Genomic DNA, 22,387 nt, shown 5'->3' with positions numbered 1-22,387 from the left:
TCAGTGCATATAGCAGTCTCTTTCTCTCTCTTTCTCTCTCTCTCATCTCTTGCTCTAGCTCTATCTCGAATGACTTAGTGTCATTCAAAAACAGCCTATCTCATATAACCCATATCGTTCTTACATGTCAGACCCACAAAGAAAGACCCTCTTTTATAGCCCCTGTACAAATCCAGAGAATGATCCCTAAATTGTGCAGAAATGCCATAGAATGAGGAAAGTTTGATTTCCCAATGTGTAGGCCAAAAAGCATACACCTCACTTTATAAATCAAACTTTGAAGCCCACAAAGGTTTAATCACTACACCCAAGTCTTCTGGCAAGTAGTTGGTAGAGCCGTGATTCAAAGCTAGGCTGTCCAGCTTCACTGCTGAAGTTCTCAATCATGAGGCCATACTGCCTCCAGGAATTCCTGCTGTCCTGATTAGATGATTCCCATTCCTAACAATTTATTGGTATTTATTTTTCCACCTTATGTCTTATTGGTATAAATTCCAGGGTCACAAATCTCCCAAACTGTCTAGAACACAGTAGCAATCAGGACACAGAAAGATGCTAAGTAATGCTTTATACAGTGAAAAATCACCCATTTAAGGGCATACCACCATTTATACAGTAGATTTATACTTAAAGATTGTATAATATTATATAATACTTTTGGTAATCAGATTTATTTCCTTTATTCATTTAAAAATATTAGTTGCTACTATGGGCCAAGCACTAGTAATAACACCAAGAACTTAAGATACTAGAACAATGTGAAAGAAAATGCAAAAATATGTTTGAAAAAAATTATAAAAATTTAAAAACCTGATTAATTTTTTCATTCTGGTAAAGGGAGATGATCAGCAGTGACTAGATTCAGAAAGCAAGTTTTGATTCCTTATAGGAGAAGTATAAATGAAAGGAAAACCTAAATTATGTTGTGTCATATTTTTTTCCTTCATAGTTTCTAATGCTAGCATTTTTGTTTGTTTGTTTGTTTTTGGAATGTGGTGGAAAGAGAAAAAGCAAAACACACACAACCTATGTACTCAAAATGAACCCTTACTTGCTTCTGGCCTCCTGGGCCCCCTTAGGGTAAAAAGACAATATCCAAAAGCTGCATATTCCTAATAAACACTAATGGTTTTGTGAAGCCATTTGAGAGTTTTCCTTTGCTTTGGTATTTGCTGAATGAATATTTTGGAGACTCTGTCCTGGAGGTTGAGGACACATCAGAGAATAAATAGGCAAGGTTTCCTCTACATCACACAAGAAATTAGCAACCAAACAAATGAGCACATAATTACCAGTTGTGGTAAGTCCCATGAAGATATGAGCACTGGCATGAAAGAGAGTACTAAGGGTGATCTGCTTAGAAAACTACTCAGTTAAGGTAATGATTGCCTTAATTTTATTTTTCAGTTTTCTCTGAGAAGTAAAATATACTGTTATCTTATCTCTTTTAAGCTGTTTAAAAAGTTTTGAATTAGGGTTGAAACCCCGTAATATTGAAAGTGGCTTACAACTGAAATTATTTGACGATTTTTTTTTCAAAAAGGGGTATAATTACAGAGGAAGAAGGAAAATAAACTACTTGACATTGGCTAATTTTATTCTTCTTAGAAATTTCTTTTTTATATATTTATAAAACAATATCTGCTAGTATTTAATCTAGAACAATATGACATCTGCACCTACAACTTCCAGCATCTCATATATTCATGATCCACTTAAAAATTACAGCTAGTTATTTGAAACACTGGAGATAAAATGAGTAGTGATCAACCAAAATACAAAAAAAAGAATAGTGAGTACCACTTTTATGACACTAACTGAAATGTAACTTATTTTATATATTTTTATATTCAGAAATTCATTCCAGTTCTCTTTTATTTTAGCTTATTTTTGAAAGATTGGATTACACCAATTTTTTTCTCTTCATTTCTTTATTTTAACTTTGACCAAATGCAATGAAAATTTTTATCTAAATATATCTGAATAAGGAATTTATGTATTTTCATAAGTACCAGATGCCTTTAAAATATAATAATGTTTTGGTTTTTAAATAGAATGAGAAGCAGTCTAGGTATAACACATGATTATACAATTTACTGTGTAGAAATAATAAAACTTACTTTATCTGTCCTTGTATTTTTATAGCCATCATTTAATTTTAGGTTCTGTTTTTATAAACCTCGTAAGTCTGGAAGTATCTGTTTTTCTGCCAGCTTTGCCCCCGAAGTGATTCATAAATATGTCAAGAAAATCTAATAAAGCTTTCATTAGTATGTATTAATATTTTAATTGCAATTTAAGGAACAGAGAAAAGATTCTGCCTTCAACAGACTGAAATTTTTTTTTAATGTCATGTTTCAAATTATAGCTATCACATTGTTGCTTTTCTATGATGGCTTCACTCTCAGAACATCTGTCATGAAAATACAGCCTTGTGGGCATCAACGTAACTTAAAAGAGGTATTAACTCTACTCTTAAAAATATTCTCATTGTTTTTCCCCAAAGTAGTCTGAGATAAACCCATTCTGCTCTTTGAGTTGCCCAATCTTGTCTGTCCTGTGCATAGAGTTCACCAATAGAATCCCCACCCACTATGCCTCTTGACCTCGAGAGATTATAGAAATTATAGAAATGAAACCTAGGTCCTTTGGCAAAACCCATTAGCAAGAATGCCCTTGAACTTTCATAAAAATCTTTTATTCTCATCAGTCTGCATCACAGTCACTCCATGCATGGGATGAGTAAAAAAAAACTTCAAGGGGAAGGACTTTTAATAACATTACTTATTATCCCTTTAAACTGTTTAAAATCAATTTTATTGAGTAATTAGAAAAAACAAGAAAATGCTTTCCTCTCCTGTTAAGTACGTTGTAGTTCTTATGATTAGGTAAGTTGCCATATTTTCATTAGCACAAAGCTAATTATTCATGACAGGAAATCTTAAGAAAAATAGATTGTTGGGTCTTTGGGCCACCATTTCTTGTATTCATTGTACTTTGTCTGTTAGAAGAAAATTTCTCCACAGTACAATATAGTGCATCCAAAAGTCCTTCAGAGTCAAGAGATTCTCTTGGGAGCAGAGAGGTTGATATCTAAGTAGTCTGAAGAGATAGATGGGAAAAGGAATAATCAGGATTATTGGAGTCACTTTAAGGCATATGAAATATTGGTGTTCAAAGAGAAGGCAAATGCTTAAAAAAATGGGAATTTCATCCAGATGTCAAAGGCATTTGTGGAGAGAGCTGAAAGGTATGCTTGTTGTTAAATAATAGATACCCATACTCGGAACCCTGGTCAGTTCCCTGTAATCACCGCAAATGGTCGTCTCCCCTCACGCCTGAGCTCTGAAGCTTCAGGACAATGTGCTCCTGTCTGCACTCTCTTTACAAGAGATCAAAGCTTAAATTAGTCTTCAGAGTAATCTGTGTTCTGCTTCTATATTCTTGGTAGAACCTTTATAGTTTAGTATTAGACATCCTCAAACAAACTTTTCTTTACATGTCAAAATAAGTGGTATTTCCACGTGTCTCATCCTGCGTGAGCAAAAGCAGTAAATGGCAGGAAATTAGGAAGCTTTCTGAAAGGTGGCCTTAAAGGAAATAAAACAGGACAGCATTTTCAGTGTCTAATATGTCTTAAGGCCAACACTTGTTTTAATAAATGTTCATTGAATGAATGAATGAGCATCCTATAAACCATTTAGATATAACATTGTATCATCAGTTTACAAATAGTACCCACTTTTCATTTTTTAGATAATAATGCTGTTCATAGTTAACAGTCATACCAAAGTGACTGCAAAGGTCAACATTCTCCATCTGGATTTTATAGGGTATTTTCTGTCCTGAAAAAAGTAAAGCAAGTGACTATAGCACAGTTACAGATGCAGATGTCTTAGTGAATGCCTTCACCAAGTGGGAGAGGAGAATTTCAGTTACCTAGAACATCCACTTAGTAAATACCAAAGTTTGGCTATTTCATACCCCAGACAAACTTTGCCTGTGCTAGACTGCTAAGACTTCCACTATCAATCCAATATATCATCATCTCTGGTTTGGACTTTTTCTTTTTTTGAGGGGTATATAATTCACATATCATAAAATTCATCCTTTAAAGTGTACAATTCGGTGATTTTAAGTATATTTAAAAGGTTGTACAACCGTCACCAATATCTAATTCCTGAACATTTTCATTACCCCAAAAAGTAATGTGTACCTATTACCAGCCACTCCCCATTCATCTACCCACAGCCCCACTAACCTACTTTCTGTATCTATAGTTTTGCTTTTCCTGGACATTACATATAAATGTAATCATACAATATGTAGCCTTTTGTGTCTTTCTTCTTCCACTTAGCACAATATTTTGAAGGCTAATCCATGCTGTAGCATGTATGAGAACTTTATTCTTTTTATTGGCTCTGGCCTGGACTTCTGCAATATCCTCCCATCTGGTCTCCTTGCCTCCACTAGGGCCTCCCAAAGCTTCCACTGAAGGAAGAGTGACCTTTTTCAAATATAAATCAGATCATCTTACTCACCTACTCAAAACCCTCTAAAGACCTCCTACTTTACTTAGAGACAAATGTGAACTCCTTGCCATGGATTTCAAGGCTCTTCAATGACAGCAGCTCCCAACCCTCCAATGGCTCACTCAGTGCCAATTACACTGGACTTTCTTCTGCCCCTTGAATCTTTAAGGCTTATTTCTGCCTCAGGGTTTTTGCACTTGATGATCTCTCTGCCTAGGACTCTTTTCTCACAGTTCTTTCCATGGCTGGTTGCTTCTCATCTTTCAGATCTCACATATTACCTCCTCAGGAGAGGATATCTCTGAGGATATCAGAGGATAATCCTGGCTGGATTTCTATTCAATGCTGACTCTCCCATTCTCCTCACACTCCGTCAGCTTCCCCTTCCTAATTCCTTCAAGAGCACTTTTTTGACCATCTCTGTAACAAGATAGCAGGTTTTGCTAATCTTCAGGTCCATGACCTAACTGAGTGTTCATTCTTACACAGAAAGCAAAATCCAGTTATCAATCGGGAAGCCAGAGAATGGAATGATTGTATGTTAAGAAACGGAATGTTTGTATGTTAAGAATGCTTGTGTTTGTATGTTTTTTATCAATAAAAATATTAAAAGAAATAAAAAGAATGCCAGAAATGAAGCGAACTTGGCAGATGAACTTGCTTTCCTTCCCATGACATGGAACATGACTCCCAGGGGTGTCAATCTCCCTGGCAAAGTGGAATATGACTCTTGGGCATGAGCCTAGACCAGCACCATGGCATTGAGAAAATCTTCCTGAGCAAAGGAGGAAGAGAAAGGAAACAAAATAAAGTTTCAGTGGCTGAGAGATTTCAGAATTGGGAGGGGTCATTCTAGAGTTTATTCTTATGCATTAGATAGACATCCCTTTTTTGTTTTTAGTGGACTAGAAGGAAACACCTGAAACCGTTTAACTGTATTCCAGTAGCCTTGATTCTTGAAGACAATTATATAACTATATGGCTTTTACAGTGTGGTCTTGTGATTGTGAAAACCTTGTGGTTGACACACCTTTTATCTAGTGTATGAACAGATGAGTAAAAAATAAGGATAAAAAATAAATATAAAATAGAGGGGTGGATAAAGGACATAGGGTGTTTTGGGTGTTCTTTTTCACTTTTTTTATATGCATTTTTTGAAGAGATGAAATGTTAAAAAATTGTGGTGGTGAATGCACAACCATATGATGATACTGTGAATCATTCATTGTACACTTTGGTTGGCTTTATAGTATGTGATATATCTCAATAAAATTGCATTTTAAAATACCAAAAAAATAATAATAAAGGCATGTAGAGTAGGAAAAAAAAAGTGCCACAGATAAATGAGAAGACTCAAAGTTGTACCAAGAATAAAACTTTCAATCTGAAACAGTAAGAGCAAAAGCTTTAGATGCTGTACTATACCTGTGGTATATGCTGATGTACGAGATAGAGCTCAATTTAAAAATGAAGTTTTACATACATTTTTGTAACTAAATTGATGAAGTTTCAGTGCAGAGATCTGGGGTCTAACTTCTTTGGAATGTCTGCGCAAAGGGGATCTGCAGAATATGCTTTAATTTAGTGTTTTGTGGAATCCTCAACCTTTGTTCCTAGGGAAATAAAATACCTATCTCATCCCCACTCCATTACCACCCATCTTCTTTTATTATCCAAGTCACATAATGGCATGCTTAATAGTCTGCAAGTCTTTCCTAAACATGTCTTTGAAAATAAAACTCTCATAAAGAGACTAACGGAGAAGCCATAAATAGGGAGAAAATATTTGCCAGACATTTCACTATTAAAAGTTCTAAATGCATAAAGCATTCATATAATCCATAAGATGAAAACTAACACCCCAATGGAAAAACTGGGGCAAAAGAGATCAACAGGAAATTCACTGAAAGGAAACAATAGTGGACAATACACTTGTGAGAGTTGCAAATTAAATCCACGATGAAACCACTACATCCCTGTCAGGGAAGTGCAGAAATTGAAACTTCATTTACTACTGGTTGTAGTGCAAATTGGTACAACTCTAGAAAACAATTTGGAGTTTAACTAGATCATCCCTTTTATGATGCAATAACTCTACTCCTGGGTATATACCCCTGAAAAGTCTTGCACATGTGGTACCACTTCAAAATAGCCTGGTTCATGTAGCAAAAGCTTGTAATGCATGAATTTTTATTCTTTTAGTCTATTTGCTTGCCGATCCACTGGGGGCATAAAAATCACTTGAGATGCTGTTTCAGGTTTCTCTTTCTCATAGACATCCCACATCTCAGACTGCTGAGACCACTGAACTCTCAGTACACTACAGGAAACACAAGAAAGGCAATGGGGAACCAGATCCTTCATCTGCCTATATGCTTATTTCACTTCCATTCTTTGCACTACCATTTTTGCTACTTTGGGAATAAACCAAAGTACAAACAATCTTCAATCAGATCTTTGCTTGCTCATTCTTGAATTTTTGCTAGATCCTGTAATCTGGCCTTGCTCATATATCTCATGTGTATTAAGCACTTCAAAATGGTAACCATTATTTTTCCCACTCTATTTCAAGCTAGAAAAAGATCCCAGGGCTTTACTCCTGCCTTGTTTTGTATTTCTGAAAGAACACTATTCTAGGCTGCCTTGTAATACAGCTATTTGACTATGGGTTTGATGTCCTTTATCAAATTGTAATTTCCTTTAGAGAAGATACTACTGTATCCCTCAATAACATGCTTGTAGCGGATGCACACACATGCCTGATACATTAAACCACCTGTGTTTGGGCAAAGCATCCTGGCAGAAGAGAATTAGTGGAGGCTCTCTCACATGCTGATACTTGGGCAAGTTGTTTAATTTCTCTAAGCAAAATAAAATGAGAATCTCAATACTTTTACATCCCCCAGAAATGTCACAAATATTAAATGAAATAGCATGGGAAAGTGCCTGAAGTAAAGATGCCCATTAAGAAATATTAATGTGCATCCCTTCTCAGCGTTCCTCACCTTTCAAAAGGAGGTCAAATAAGATCAGTTTTCTCTTTTTCTATAGAACGAAGTTAGAAGATATCAGCTGATGTCCAAGATGTTTCCACCTTGAAAGTAGAGAGAAGTACGGAGCACGACACACACCAGAATGTAACAGCTCTAGAGTGACAGTAGCAGAAATGAGTAGAAGGAGTTACCCTTAGGCTTGGAAATCCTATGACAGCCAGAGACCTTTTTTCTAAACCTATTAGAAAGGTGAGTATGCTCAAGCCCCAGCAGTCCTTTCCTCCAGACCTTTTATTAAAAAACAATTGCATCTCTCCAAATGGGGCATGGTCAAAACTATCAAAATCATAGTTGTACCGACATTGCCCGAATGCATACCCGGCATTGTGCTAGCTGCTGGGGAATAAAATAAACGGGTACACAAAACAGAGGTGCTTCGACAGTGGCTCGTACTGGGGCCTACTGGAGCTCTGGAAGAGAAGCCACACACAGTCCAGCGGGACAGAAAAGGTTTCCGGAGACGGCTAAAAAAGATGTGTCCCAGGAAGAGGGAAGAAACAAGAGAGCATCGCCACTACCAAGTTAAAAAACAAAAAACACGATTTCCAGACCGTTCCAACAGCCTAGTTGGCAATCACTTTTCGGCTATGCAATTCCTTCCAGAGAAGTGAGTGGACGCGCTCTCTTTTAATTCCATTTTCCTCTATACCAGAAAGATAAAATGCGTGGGACCCTGAGTCAGAAACTCAGGCCAGCGGGCACAGGTCCCGCGGAGGGATGGAGCGGGGGCGGGAAGTGGATTCGGGGTGACGCGCGGGAGGCCGGGGGCGGTGGGCGCAGAGGTGACGCGCAAGGGGACGGTATCGACTCAGCCCACGTGTCCGCGAGATTTAAAAGTTGGCGGCGCGCGAGGAGGTCAGTTCAGCCACCCGGACCCGGGAACCGCGCGCCAAGGACGCGGAGGCAAGGCCAGGGCAGCCGGGTGGAGCGCCGGCACCGCGCAGAGCAGGGTCCGGAGCCGGTAGCCGCCCGCAGGCACTGAGATGCCACCAGTGGCGAGCCGTCGCCCTGGGCTGACCCCCGGACAGGTGGCCGCGGCATCCCCACTCTTGCTGCCGCTGCTGCTGCTCACCTGCTACGCGGGCGCCTGCCGAGGTAAGACCGCCGCGCGCCTCTCCGGGCACCCGGCCGCTTGTCCCTCACTGCGCCGCTTCTGGAGAGTCTCCTCGACTCCATTCTCTGCTCTCTCTTCCCTTCCTTTCTCTTGTCTCCTCTTGGTTACTGGAACTTGCCTTCCTGTCGTGCCCCGAGGCTCCCCGGTTTCTTGCTCTTGATTTGGCAGCTTGGCGACAGGCGTGAGCCCGAAGCCAGAGTGTAGCCAGCGGCGCAAGTGTCTCGGACTTGGCTCAAGCGGGTTCCCGGGCCAGGGCCGAAATCCTTGGCGTCCAGAGGAGGTCCAGGTGCAGGGCAGCCTGCGGTTGGTGAAAACCTTTAGGGCTCACTCAGACTCGAGATTTCCAGCCCCTGTGGCCCACGGATATTAGGAATTAAAATGGTGATTATTAAAATGCTTTCCCTCTGCTTGCAGTTATTGGAGGAATTGATGGTCGAAGCAAAACAAGAGGGAGTTCTATACTTCCCTTGCTGATCCGAGGTAAACGTGTAGACACAGCCGGTCACTTCTTTCGTGAGTGAGCTCGTATTCTGTTCAGAAAATACAGAGCAGTGAAAGAAGCCCCATCCTAGCCGTTTTAAGGGAGGGAAATAGTGGGTTCTGCGCCTTACAAGTTTTCAGGCAACACATCAGGAAAAAAAGCAATAAATTTTCTCATTACACAAAGTTGGAGGGACGATTGGTAAACCAGGTTTTCAGTCTGTGCTACAGCTAAAGCCAGTCAAGGCAGATGTAATTTGATAATAGGGACTTCCTCAGCGTGGCTTAGGCAGAAGAAGCTGGAAAAATAAGATCAGGAAGGGGGCTCTGATGCTGGGACAATATGGAAAAACCAAGTGCAACAGTTTCAGAGATGAGCGTGCTTCCGTCGATTCCATAAAGTTGTGTATCCAGGTAATTGGAGGGGGGTGGGAATCATCGCCCATCACCAAGTTCAGAGCCAAAAGTCCCTCCTCTACCAGCCAGTGCCTTATTATAACCATGAATTTTCTAGCTTTGCAGCAGGTTCTCTTAGTTTTCCTCTGCTGCCTTGTAAAGGTGAGCATACCATTTGATCATTCATCAAAACTTGAGGATTTAAATCCTTGCTCCAGAGATCTTTCAGAGCATGTTGCCCAGCCCTCATTGGAGATAAAGAAGTAGGGCTATTCTTTTTCTAATCCATAGATTTTTATTGTCCTTTCATTGTTTGGATTTCCTCATTTCGTTGAGGCTTTGGAGTGGGGCAGGAGAAAACTCCCTTGTTTGAAATGACAGGTAATTTGGCCTTGAAATCTAAGCCATCAGAAGCTAAGAGACCTAAACCTCTGTCATATGACCAGCAGTGATGCAACATGATTTATGCAAAGTAATGCTAATCTTTTTCCATTTTTAATTTTTTATTGGTAAAATTAAGATGGTAATCTTTATCTACCTTTTTAAGAAAGCAATAATCTTAGTTTTAAAAGTGGTTTTGCTATGTAGAGCAAATGCGCTTTACATGCACGTTACATGCCACGTGCTTGCAGTGATTTTCTGTCAGTGAGAGATAACTATTTTGGGGGTTGAAGCAGCAGGTGGAATGGAAGCTGATTTAAAAAAAAAAGCAAGTCTTTGGTTATTTCCAAACGAAAGCAGGTCTGCTGGCTGACCAGTCATCTCATAAATATCTCCAGTATTTTTTCAAAGGGATGAGATACTTCTTTCATTATCCATGGACCCCAAAGCTGTCCTTTTGTGTCCTCTTTTCCACTCAGACCTGCTTGTGATATTTAAAACTTAATTTTATCTCTCTAAAAATGTGGTGGGGAGGGGTGAGCATGAGGGTGAGGGTGAATATACAGTGTGATCTGCCCTACTCCTGAACTCCTAAAAATGTCATTGGAGAGGAAGCGTGACATACATAAATAAGCAAAACTTGGAGATAATCTAAGATGAATCAGTATGTGAGATGTAACTGATGTCTCTAAAAACAGCAAAAGTGGTCACACATCTGGAGGGAAAAAATAAAACTTATAAGTTCAGAGTCCTTGGTAAAAATGAATTAGCAGAAAATATAATAGTCACAAGCTGATGAAGGGCCAGCCTCAGATTTGGTGGATGGAAACAGTTCACTATTCAGAGAACATCACTGAAATGAAGTAGTAAATTTCCAATAAGAGGGGCATATTTGGATATCTGCAACAAACTGTCACTTGACTTTGCCTGTGACAATAAGTAATCAAGTGCCCAATATTGTATTAAGCAGTATCATTTCCCACTCTGGCTTTTACTCATTGAATAATTCTTAAAATTGAGAAATTCAGATTTCTCACTTCCCAACCCTCACCAGTTAAGTACGAGTAACAAGAAAAGAAAATTGGCACCACTTTAATCAAATCTGCTTTTCTTTTTTTGTATTTGTGTGTTTACAAATGTACAAGTTGTCTGACCACATTATTTGACTGAGTTAATTATATAGTACAGTATAAGACTGAAGATTTTACTTTACTAGATAATACTGAAGTACAAATATCTTGATAAAACCGATCAATCAAAACATCGCAGTTTTGATGATGTAGAATATAATTACACTCTCTTCGCCAATATTTGGGACAGTCATTTAAGTACTGTTCTTTGATAGTACAAAGTCCAGATCCAGGGTATTTGGGGAGGGAAGTCACATCAACTTTAATTAAAAAGCAGAAAATAGGGAAAGAAAGTACTTCCCCTTTATGTTTGGTTTTTGCCGTGGGTTATTAGTGGTTTTTTATAAATTACAGAAAAATATTTTTTATTCTGGCTTCTTTAGTCTTTTTCACTGCAGAATGTGTTTACCTGTTTCGTTTAAGGGCTACAACCTCCTTTTGACTGTGAGTAAGTGCTGTGGCCTAAGTTAGGCATTACAGCACTCAAAGCAGTCCATTCAAACTAGGGGGACATGGAAGGGAAAAGCTCTTAAAGATCTTGGTGAAGCAGCATGGCTTAACACAAGCGCAACTGAGGTGAGGACTTCAGTTTTTACTGAGGGGTGGGAGCTGGTCAAGAGCATAAAGAATATAAAATTACATTCTTTAATCAGGAATGCCCTGTCAAAAAGAGATTATCAAAGGCATAATGCATGGAGAAATCAGAAGTGCATGTAGATGAAGAGTGACTCCAAAGAGTTTTAGTGGAATTTTCTTCTTTTTCCTTTTACCTTATTTGGCTCTGGTTCAATCTAATACCGTTCTTTCCCTCCACGCCTCCATTTTTCAAAGCTGTTCATGCTTAGTATCAAAAGAGTTGTAAGGCCTCATGGCCTTTCAGGTTGTTTTCGTGAAAACGTTCAGTTCATTTCCCCCTTTTAGGAATGTTCACACTTACTTTCTGAAAAGCTTAAATCTAGGATATTTATGTGAGCTGCTTAGTTCTATTGCACACGAAGCATGCCCCATTTCTATGTACAATGAAGTGCTTAAGGGAAGACTTAGAAAATCTGTTAAGATTTTGGAGTCAACTGGACCTGTTTGAATCTGCCACTGTACTTCTTTAATAGTGTGACATTAAGCAAATTAATCCTTTCTTGCCTTAGTTTCTTCATCTGAAAATAGTAATTGTAAAATTATCTATCTCAAAAGGTTGGTGTGGGGGTTAAAGAACATAATGCATGTGCTTCGAACAGTACCAGGCATTAAGTAAATACTTCATCAGTGTTAGTGGGTGCTTTCTTATTATTATGGGGAAAAATTTCTTTCTCTCTAAGCCTATTTTTAAAGCATTTAATTTTGCTACATTTGAAATCTTAGAAAAATTTAGTCTTTACCACAGGATATTTTCTTGTTTTTAGCAAAGATAAATGCACACATGCTGGAAAATAAGTAGAATTACTCTTAAATACTCATAGAAAACTCAGAACACTAAGATCATATTTATAATTTGTATAGCATGAATTAGAAAATTAAATCTACATAGAAAATGTATTTCAATAATAATTAAGGCCCTGATAAGTAATTCATTCTTTTTTTTAAAAGAGCTTTATTAAGATACAATTATATTGTTGCAGAATAAGGTATCAGTATCTCAGGGAGGTCAATTAGAGTCAAGAGGCTATTCTGGAGGATACTCTTATGCAGGCTTCAGCTAAATATTGCTAATTACCATGGTCTGCCAAACCCAAACCAACATCATTCCTGTTAACCCTAAAGAATACCAAAGGCTCTATGTGAGAGCCCTACAAAAACTGCCTGCACTAAGTTTATGTCCCAGAAACCTACAACCTCCAGATGATTCCTAGGCCAGATAAGTCCTGAAACCCAGAGGGGCCAGCCTGTCCAAGAACATCAATTAGTTCCATCCCTCTCTCCTATGCTATCATCCTTTTTCAACTTTAAAGTTAAAATAGGCATAGCCCAAATATCCCTAAAGATTGGGAGAAGGATCAAAGGAGAAGGAGGAGTTATTAACAGAGAACATAGGATTTAGCAAATGAATATGACTGCTGAATCATTATACTGATATTTTGTTTAGTCTCCAGTGTCTTGGAGCAGCTAGAAGGAAAAATCTGAACTTGTGGAACTGTAACTCAAACCAAGCTTTGAAATCTGTCGTATAACTACTTGTTAAAAAGTGCTTTGAAATGCGTTGCTTTTTTTGTGTACATGTTATATTTCATATTAAAAAAATGTTTAAAAAGATATATTTATATACCACAAAATTCACCTGTTCTGAGTATACAATTCATTGGTTTTTAATAGACTTACAGAGTTGTACAGCTTTCGTGACAATAAAGTTTTAAGACATTTCCATCTCCCTCAAAAGATCAGTTGTATCCATTTGCAGTCAGTCTCCATTCCCACCCCCAGTCCTAGTCAATCGCTAGTCTACTTTCTGTTTCTATAGATTTGCTTCTTCTGGCTATTTAATATAAACAGAATCAGAAGCCAGATGGTCTTTTGCATCTGGTGTCTTTCATCTAGCATATTGTTTCTGGAATTCCTCATGTTGTAACATATATTACCAGTTCACTCCTTTTTTATGACCAGATAATATTCCATTCTTTATTTGTCTATTCACCAATTGATGGACATTTGGATTGTTTCCATTTCGGTCTTTTATGAATAATACGGCTGTGAACATTCAGGTACAAGTTTTTGTGTGGGCATATATAAAACTAATTCTTTAGTGCAATGTCTTTGTACAGTTATAAAGCTTATTTAATAATTATGTTTCTTTACATGAAGTCAAATACTGGAATTTCTAGTTGAAGTAAGAGGATAGTGATTATAGTGAAAGATGAAAAATAGCATCTGAAAAGGAATTATATAAAGAGATTTCATTTTAGAATAAAAAACTAAAAGGTTAACATGTGGCATAACTTTAATTTTAGGTGCTCCAATATTACCTCAAGGATTGCAGCCTGAACAAGAACTAAAGCTGTGGAATGAGGTAAAGAATTTTCCTCAATGTATTAGTGGAAAGTTCAGTTTCTTTGAAATTATCATGGTAGATGAAATAATATAATTGAGCTTTACGATAACTTGATTTTACCAGTATTCGAAATCAGAATATTCAGAATTATTATTTATGCTAAATAAAAGAGAAGTAAAGATTAAAAGTACAGTAAATTGTAAAGGCAGTGGAAAAAGTTCTAGTAATAATGATACATGTGAATGTGTTAAAACATACCACTTAAGCAACAGAATCTCAGATTGTATATTTTAAAAAGATTTAGCAATATGTTGTCTATAAGAGTTGCACTCAAAACAGAAAACAAAACAAAACACAAAAGCATAAAAGGATGGAAAATGATGTATCAAGCAAATAAAAACTGAAAGAAAATTAGAATAACAGTTTTGATGTCTGATAAAATAAAATTCAAATGCAAAAACCCATCATAATAGACAAGGAGGGATGTTCTATGCTGGTAAAAGGAACAACAGCAAGAACATATATTAACAATGCAACCTCAAGATTTATTTAACAATTGATTAAACTTCAGGGAGAAATAGGTAACTTGTTATAGTTGGAGATTTTAGTACACTTCTCTCAAAAACTGATGAAGCAGATAAAGCGTAAGCAGTTATATCAAAGACCTAACCATGCAATTTATAAATTTGAGCTTCTGGAAATATTTTTTAAACCTACACTAAGTAGAATCTACATTCTTCTTGAGTACATTTGGAGATTTGTAAAAATATAGTCCACAAGTTTGTTAGAACACTAAGGAAGCTTCCTTAAATTAGAAAATGTTCTCCAGTTGTTATACAAAAAATTACAAATAATAAAAGTGTAACTGAAATAGCCTTACCTGTTAGGGAAATAAATATCATTTTCTCCAATTACCCTGTGTTATCAAAAGGAAATTGCAAAATACTTAGAATGAATGACATAAAAACTTTTATAAGTCAAAATTTGTGGGCTACAACTAAAGCAGCAGTCAGAGAATAATTTTGGCTTCATATGTATTTATCAGGAAAGAAGAAAAATTTGAAAAATAAGGTAAGCATTCACCTTAAAAATCTGGAGAAAAATAACAATAAGGATAATTCAAAGAAATGAGAAAGTAAATAAAGGTAAGGGCAGAATGAATTTTAAAAAGAGAAAGACATAAATCAACTATGTTAATAAAATCACAAGTTTGTTCTTTGAAAAAATTAACGAGGTAGGCCTCTGAAATACTGATTAAAAAGGCAAAGTAGAAGATAGCAGTAAGATGCTAACTGAAAATAGGTAAACAACTTAGAAAAGTAAAGATTTAAAAAATATCTTCAAAAGGTATTATGAATAGTTATATGGTAATAATATTGAAAACTTAAATGAAATGGATACATTCCTAGAAAAATATCTAATACCAAAAAGGTATGAAAGTCATACAAAAAGCATTGAAGAAAATGAAATAAAATGGGAAGAGAAGAGATGTAACAGTTGAGTTTGATATCTTCTCTTCCTAGTCTTATTTCTTCTTTCCTTATATCATTGGCTAGGAGCCCCATTTGTGTGGTACACAGTAAATGTATCTAAAATTTCTTCAGAGAGTAGAAATTTTGCTGTATAATTTCAATATATAACCTTTATCTCTTTAAGGAAATTCTCTTCTTTTTCAGATTAAGAGTTTTGTTAATCCTAAATAAGTGTTTAACTTAACTACTTTTTCAGCATCAATATTGAGATAAGCAATGTACTTTTACTCCTTTAATCTATAATCATGATGAATTACATTAATAAATTTCCTGCTGTTGAAATGATTAGAACTAATATGAGAGTTCAGAAGGTCATTATGACGCCCATATTAAAGAAACAATGATAATTCCCTGCACCAAGAAAAACTGATGTGAAAATATAGTTTAAAATAATATGCCACTCACGATGGCAACTAAAATTATGAATATTTAGGAATTAACCTAACCAAAAATAAACAATAGTTCTATGGAGAAAAAAAAATTAACTGTAATGAAAGAAGTAGAAGATAATCTGAAAAGACATTCTTTGCTCTAAGAGGGAACGATTTAGTGTAAAAAATATATAATTTCGCCCCATATTAATCCACAAAATCAATGTAACCCCGATTCAGATTTCATTTAGGTTTTGTCTAGAAACTTCATAGATTTAACCTTCAATTAATATGGGAAGGTTAAGGGTCACAAATAGCTAAAGACATTTAAAATATAAAGAGCTAAGAGTGTCCTATCCGATATCAAGATGTACTATAAAACTGTAATAATTTAAACAATATATAATGGTACAATAACAGATAAATGAACCAGCGAGACTGAGTACGTAATGTGGAGACTGTAGCAGACACTGTCAGTGCCTTGTCCATATCATTTCTGCATTCACCATTCCAGAGTATGCCGTACTTACATCTTCCAATTGCAAGCACCTTTCGGTCTTCCCTGGCTTGGCCTATGCTTGGGGCAGGCTAGAAATGCCTGGGAGTCAAGGCCTCCACAACCGAGAGACGCCTCAGTTGGTGGCCTAAGGTAGTTTGTGGATAAATACCTTGGCTGCCTTGCCCCTCAGTTGAGATAACTCTGAGACATGATCTACACTGTTTTCTAGAGTTCCCCAGAGAGATTGAGCCCCTTGAACCCCATAAACATACCCTTTATGAACTTCCTTCTCTTCCCTGTTTTACTTCTCCACTCTTCTTCCAGTGCTTCTTGGATCATCTCCAAATAATTTACTTGCATTCCCCTCCTTATCTCAAGTCTGTTTCTGTGGGGAACGAAATTTAAGACAGAAATGCACACACATAAAGTTAACTCTACAATAAAAGTGACACAAAAATTCAATGGGGAGAAACACTGGTAAATAAGGGTTGGGAAAACTGGCTCACTGTATAGAGAAAAATAAAAGTAACACCTTATACAAACATATAAGTTAGATCCCCACCCCTTCCCCAGGCTGGGTTTGTACAGGCCACTGCCCTGCCTCTCCCCAACTAGTCATCCCCACCCTCAGTGTCTCCCCTTCCTGCTCCCATCCCAGGCTCTGAAGCCAGGAAATACAAGAAGAAATAACTGAGCCCATCTCAGTGTCAGCCCACCCATGCTTTCCTGGTCATACCCTCTGCCTGGATGCAGTTGCTACAGCTGCCTTCTCCCGATAAGGCTGCTCTTCCTGGAATTTCCAGCTCTGACATGTTGCCATCTGGTTTCCTATGTCTCCTCACCATCATTGGCCTGGTTCTCCCCACCAGAGGAGAGACGTTGGAGGAAACCACCTCCATTCCTCCAGTGGAGCCAGACACTATGGATATTCACATCTTGACTTAAATCTCAGATACCATCCACCCAGAACTCCAGTCCATCTCTCAGATCTCAACCAGGGAAGCTGGTCAAATGACACAGAGCCAACTCTAGACCCAGACTTAGCCATCCACAGAGATGGGTGTGCATCTAACAATAAATCCAAGGACAGGTACAAGGGTTATGATCCTCAGGGAAAGACATCAGAACAAACCTCTATACCCTCAGGTTGGTTGGATCAGGTGAAAATATGGTTGACCCCTTCTTCTACAATGAGGACACCCTCTGGAAACAGCAGCTGTTGGCTACAGCCATGCTGTTCATCATGGTCATGTCATCCTCACCAGTGGCAAATCTAGGCATTGGTCTCAATTAAACCGGAATTATTGCAGGTGAGGCCATCAGAAGTGGGGGTGACAGACCAATGGACACACTGAGACTGAGTCTCCTACCACCTTGTCATGCGCAGCTTCCTGCTTCCTCTCACAGAATATGTAGAGTGATCATATATGAAGTCCAGTCCGAGAGGAAAGATGTGATGATCCTTGGCTAGGATTGACAAATCCCTAGCCCCTCACCTGTCCAGCCTTTCCCATCGCTGAAGGCTGCCCTAGTTCCCCTGGGCATTGTCCAGAGGTAACCATTCTGACTAGACAAAAAGTAAAGCACTGTGGTCCTTTGGGGGGTGAGGATGCAAATATTTAATAAAACGCAATGTAGAAAAATATCTTTCTGAGCGAGAACAGGGAAGGACTTAAATAAAACTTCAAAATATGAATCATAAAGCAAAAAGTGATGAATTGGATTGTATTAAAAGTAAAAATTTCTTTCAACAAAGTATCCATGGGGAAAGGTGAAAGTCTTTGAAAGAAGATATTGACAATGTTTAAAACTGACAAGAGATGACTATTCCAGTCTATCTAAGAAACTATCAAATCAACTGGATAAATACAGTAAAAGAATCCAATTAGGAAAAAAGTTAAGAACAGGCAACCTACAAAACAGAAAATCTAAAAAGCCAATAAACATCTGAAGAGATGCTCAAATTTGTTAATAACAATTAAATGTAAATTAAGACAATAATGAAGTGTCACCTTTTATCTGTTAGTCTGGCACCTAACTGAAAGCTAGGTAATGGTGTTGGCAAGGATATGGTGTACACGAACCCTTATGTATTGCTGGTGAGAGCCATGCTGGAAAGCCATCTACATAGCCCTATAATCCAGTATTCCCTCTCCTGGTTATATCGTTCAAAGATATTTTCCTACAGATCCTTAAGTGAAGGATACATTCAAGGAAGTTGATCACAGCTCCCATTTGGAAGGAATGGGAGGGAGTCCATCCATCACAGGCGAGTGGATAGGTCATGTGGTGGATGCATATCAAAGAGTACTCTAGAGCAGTTGGATGCAACATACTAGTTTTGTACACTCAGCAACATGAATAGATCTCAAACATAGAGTTAAGTGGGGGAAAAAAAGTAAGAAAAGATCATACATGCACGTAAAACAGCAAAAATTTTATAAGAACTATAAACAGATGATACACATCAAACACATTTTTAGAGTTGCTTACAGGAGGAGGGAATGAGATTAGGAAACGGAAGTATAAAAAGAATCGATTAAATGAGACCAATGGTAATAGTGAACAATGAATTTTGTATGTGTCACCCCTCAAAAAATGCACATAAGAGGAAAGATAAGAAAGATGATAAGGGCCCATGTACTAATTAGTCTTTGCATTGGTAGGCTAAATAAAGAAATTATTGGGCGGTGCAATTGTGGCTCAGTGGCATTATTATCACCTGCCATGCCAGAGACCCGGGTTCGATTCCTGGAGCCTGTCCATGCCAAAAAAAACAAGAAAAAAGAAATTATTGCATGCAAGAAATATGCAAACAAGATGAATAATTTAGAAAGCAGATTAGATATTAATATGTAATAATTATTTTTGCTTGACATCGCCTATATTTCTGTGGTCTTTGAAAACATATTTTAGATGAGAATGCTGAAAGAAAATAGGTGAAAAACACTGTAAATTCTTTTACATGAAAAGAAATATTTAAAGATACTAAAATGCTAAGAACGTAGTTAATTTTTCTGCTAGAGGTTGTAAAAATTACACTTTTTGATCCATATACAGAGACCTAACTGTTTGCAAGTAAATTCACAAATGGACTCTTCAGAGTTCTCAAAAGCATTTAGTGGTATTCAAAACCATTAGTGCCATAAGCTGAATAAAATGAACAAATGCTTGCCCAAATGGAAACTGAGTGAGCAGTGTCACTGGGACTTTCAAAGAAATGAGAAGAAAGACTGAAGAGCTTTGCATTTGCTCCCTAATTTGATTGTTTTATTAGATGTTTTTATTCAAATGATGTTGATGTACCAATTAGTTCTGAGGCTTAAGGGTTCTCTGTTGTGGAACATGGGCCATCTCAGCACATATGGATGGGCACCCTGGTGGTGGGTGCAGAGCGTTCCCCTTGAGCCTGCAGTCTTCAGATATGTAAGTGCTACAAAGCTTTCAGGAAGAACTGCTTTCTCCTACCCTACTATTGCAAAGGAGATTACATTTGGAAGTGATATACCAAGCATTGGTCAAAACTCAAAGCTAAAAAAGCCTCTGTTTTTTCCCCTTTCTGTTGACTTATCTTTATTTTCTTCTATAAATTCAGTTTAATTTGAGAATATTTATTGAGCACTTACTCTGTGCAAATTAGATATGACAGTCTCTGCCGTCAAAAGATTTATCCCTGTGTGTATGTGTTTGTGTGTATAAAGTATTTGTGTCTATGATTCTGGGTTTCTGTGGTATGGAAGAGGGAGCAGGTGGGTTGATATGAATAAAATAATTCCTCAAATGTTTGTGATATAGAGAGACGATGGCAAGTTCTATGAGAATAAAAAGTAGGAATACTTGAGCCTATGCTTTTCTCTAATTTGGTATATCTTCGATGTTCTCTGAAGAATCATGTTTTTAAAGACATGTTCAACTGGGAAGCAATAAGAAGCTTGAGAAATTATGATTGTAGAGTATAATAATTCCATCTCAGTTTAGTGTGAGAATGGAAATTAAAGTGCTCCACAAAGAATTTAAGGACCAGAAGAGACATCTGAGATGTTAACAGGACTCAACCTAAATCATCCCGGGCAGACAAGAATTGGTATCATTTTCTTCCAGCCTCATTTTAAAAGGCCAGCCATGAAAGAAATAAACACTGTAAACAATTCCAGACATCCAGTTTAGTGCTCAACTTTTTAGCACAGTTTATTTTATGGTTACTATAAATCCCTCATACTACAGTTAAATATGTCTCTCAAATTATCGTTTTAGGATAAAGGCTAAGAACAGCTAGTTGCTATCTGTAGATCAATAAACCTTTATAATAAAATAGAGCCCTTTTCTGCTTCTTTTGGTTCCATGTACAGAACTGATATTGTCCATGTTGTATAAAGGTTTTTACTGTTATGTGGCCATGTTAATTTAGATGATGTGATTAGATTCATGTGTTAGAAAGAACCACATGATAAAGGGCACAGAATGCTTCTTAATGTGAAGGCCATTGTTTAGTCCCTCTCACATTTCTCAGGCTGAATAATACCTAAAGTATTTTCTTCTCTGATGATCCTTATCAACTTTATTGGGAACATGTACTCTTGTGACTAGGAGTGAATCTTGGGGAAATCCCAATTCCAGAACTTTGTTAAAAATGTTTGAGTCCCAGGCGGGCCACGGTGGCTCAGCAGGTAAGAATGCTTGCCTGCCAAGCCCGAGGACCCAGGTTTGATTCCCGGTGCCTGCCCATGTAAAAAAAAAAAAAAAAAAAAAAATTGTTTAAAAAAAATGTTTGAGTCCCTTGTCTCCCTAATCAAGAGTCTTAAACTTAATTAATGCTCAAAACAGGAACTTGACTTTGTAAAATCTATTAAATTAATAAAGACTCATTCTATCCATTCTCTATGATTTTTTAAATCTATTTCCGGGATGTAATTGACATTTTTGTTTCTACAGATAGATAAGGCTTGTTCATCTTTCTTGTCCACTGATTCTCAGCCTCAGGTAATTCCTAACTGGAGTTGTTTTATTATAGTGCTGCAATATTCCATTTCTCCATTTGGATCTGTTATTACTTTATGGACTCATTAAAGCATGTTAACATATTAGAAATTATTACATCATCCATAAGTAATAATCATTTGCTTTGGGTTTAAATGTGAAGAGCTAGGGCATTTATCCCTAAATAAAATAGATTTGAAGATAATTGATAAGTATTTTGGAAAAAGTGGAATATCACATTAATATGCTAATTTCAAAATCAAACTCTGTTAAATTAAAAATAATGTATTTATTGCTGTATTTGGGAGGGTAATATAACTTTCCAATTGAGTTTGAAACCCTTTGAATGATAAGACTTATACAGAGATCAAAGTATCATTATTATAACTGAAAAGAGAGTTGGTGCACATGGCTTTACATTTGATGCCAAGGGTGTTTGTTGATACTACCTCCATAATTAAATTTACTTGCAGTTCTCAGATGGTGACTCTGAGCTCCCTGCCAGAGTTAGGTTCTCTGCCACAGAGCAGAGACTTAGACAAGAATAGCGGACCTCAGAGCTGGCTCCCAAAGAGGAAATGGCTGAACTGAGTGTGTCCAATTTCCTTCTCCCAATTCCCCCATCAGATGACTCACTGGTCTTCAAGAGTTAAGATAAAGTTGGGCAGTGAGGCCAGGAGTGTCTATGTGGAAACATGAGGAGTGGAAACTAGTGTGTCTTCCTTACACTGCCCTTACTGGAGGATGCTGCTTCTGTCTGCAGCTATATCTCTGAGCACAGGTATAGCAGAGTTAGTCTTTGTGCCTAGACTTCCTCATCAGCACTACCAATTTCCTGAACAGAGAATAGGGCTGGGTGGAGGCTCCTGGCTCTCCCTCTCTCAGAACGATCAGCTGTGTGGGGCGCTCCCTCTCATGTTCTGGCCAAGTTGCCATGACCAT

At 37.5% G+C, this 22,387-nt stretch overlaps 1 protein-coding gene, 1 long non-coding RNA gene and 1 pseudogene across 3 annotated transcripts in view; all 3 read left to right on the top strand.

Moving 5' to 3' along the window:
- Positions 1 to 1,287: 1,287 nt before the first annotated feature.
- LOC143663265 (uncharacterized) lies at positions 1,288 to 8,146 on the top strand. Its single transcript, XR_013165892.1, has 3 exons — positions 1,288 to 1,378; positions 2,369 to 2,460; positions 7,584 to 8,146. It is a non-coding gene; the product is annotated as an uncharacterized LOC143663265 (long non-coding RNA).
- Positions 8,147 to 8,467: 321 nt separating this feature from the next.
- The window catches only part of NMU (neuromedin U), a 29,092-nt gene continuing 15,172 nt past the window's right edge, over positions 8,468 to 22,387 (top strand). For both annotated transcript variants that reach the window (XM_077136918.1, XM_077136917.1), the window contains exons 1-3: positions 8,468 to 8,680; positions 14,026 to 14,084; positions 21,401 to 21,448. In XM_077136918.1, the coding sequence (XP_076993033.1) occupies positions 8,569 to 8,680; positions 14,026 to 14,084; positions 21,401 to 21,448 (219 nt within the window). In that variant the 5' untranslated portion in view covers positions 8,468 to 8,568. The remainder of the gene's footprint in view (positions 8,681 to 14,025; positions 14,085 to 21,400; positions 21,449 to 22,387) is intronic.
- On the top strand, positions 17,279 to 17,782 carry LOC143663734 (FXYD domain-containing ion transport regulator 5-like; annotated as a pseudogene).

The sequence above is a fragment of the Tamandua tetradactyla genome, chromosome 19 (genome assembly GCF_023851605.1).
Source record: "Tamandua tetradactyla isolate mTamTet1 chromosome 19, mTamTet1.pri, whole genome shotgun sequence".
NCBI classification, from domain to species: Eukaryota; Metazoa; Chordata; class Mammalia; order Pilosa; family Myrmecophagidae; genus Tamandua; species Tamandua tetradactyla.
Note: the sequence above shows the minus strand (reverse complement) of the source record. Positions and strands in the feature narration are given on the sequence as shown.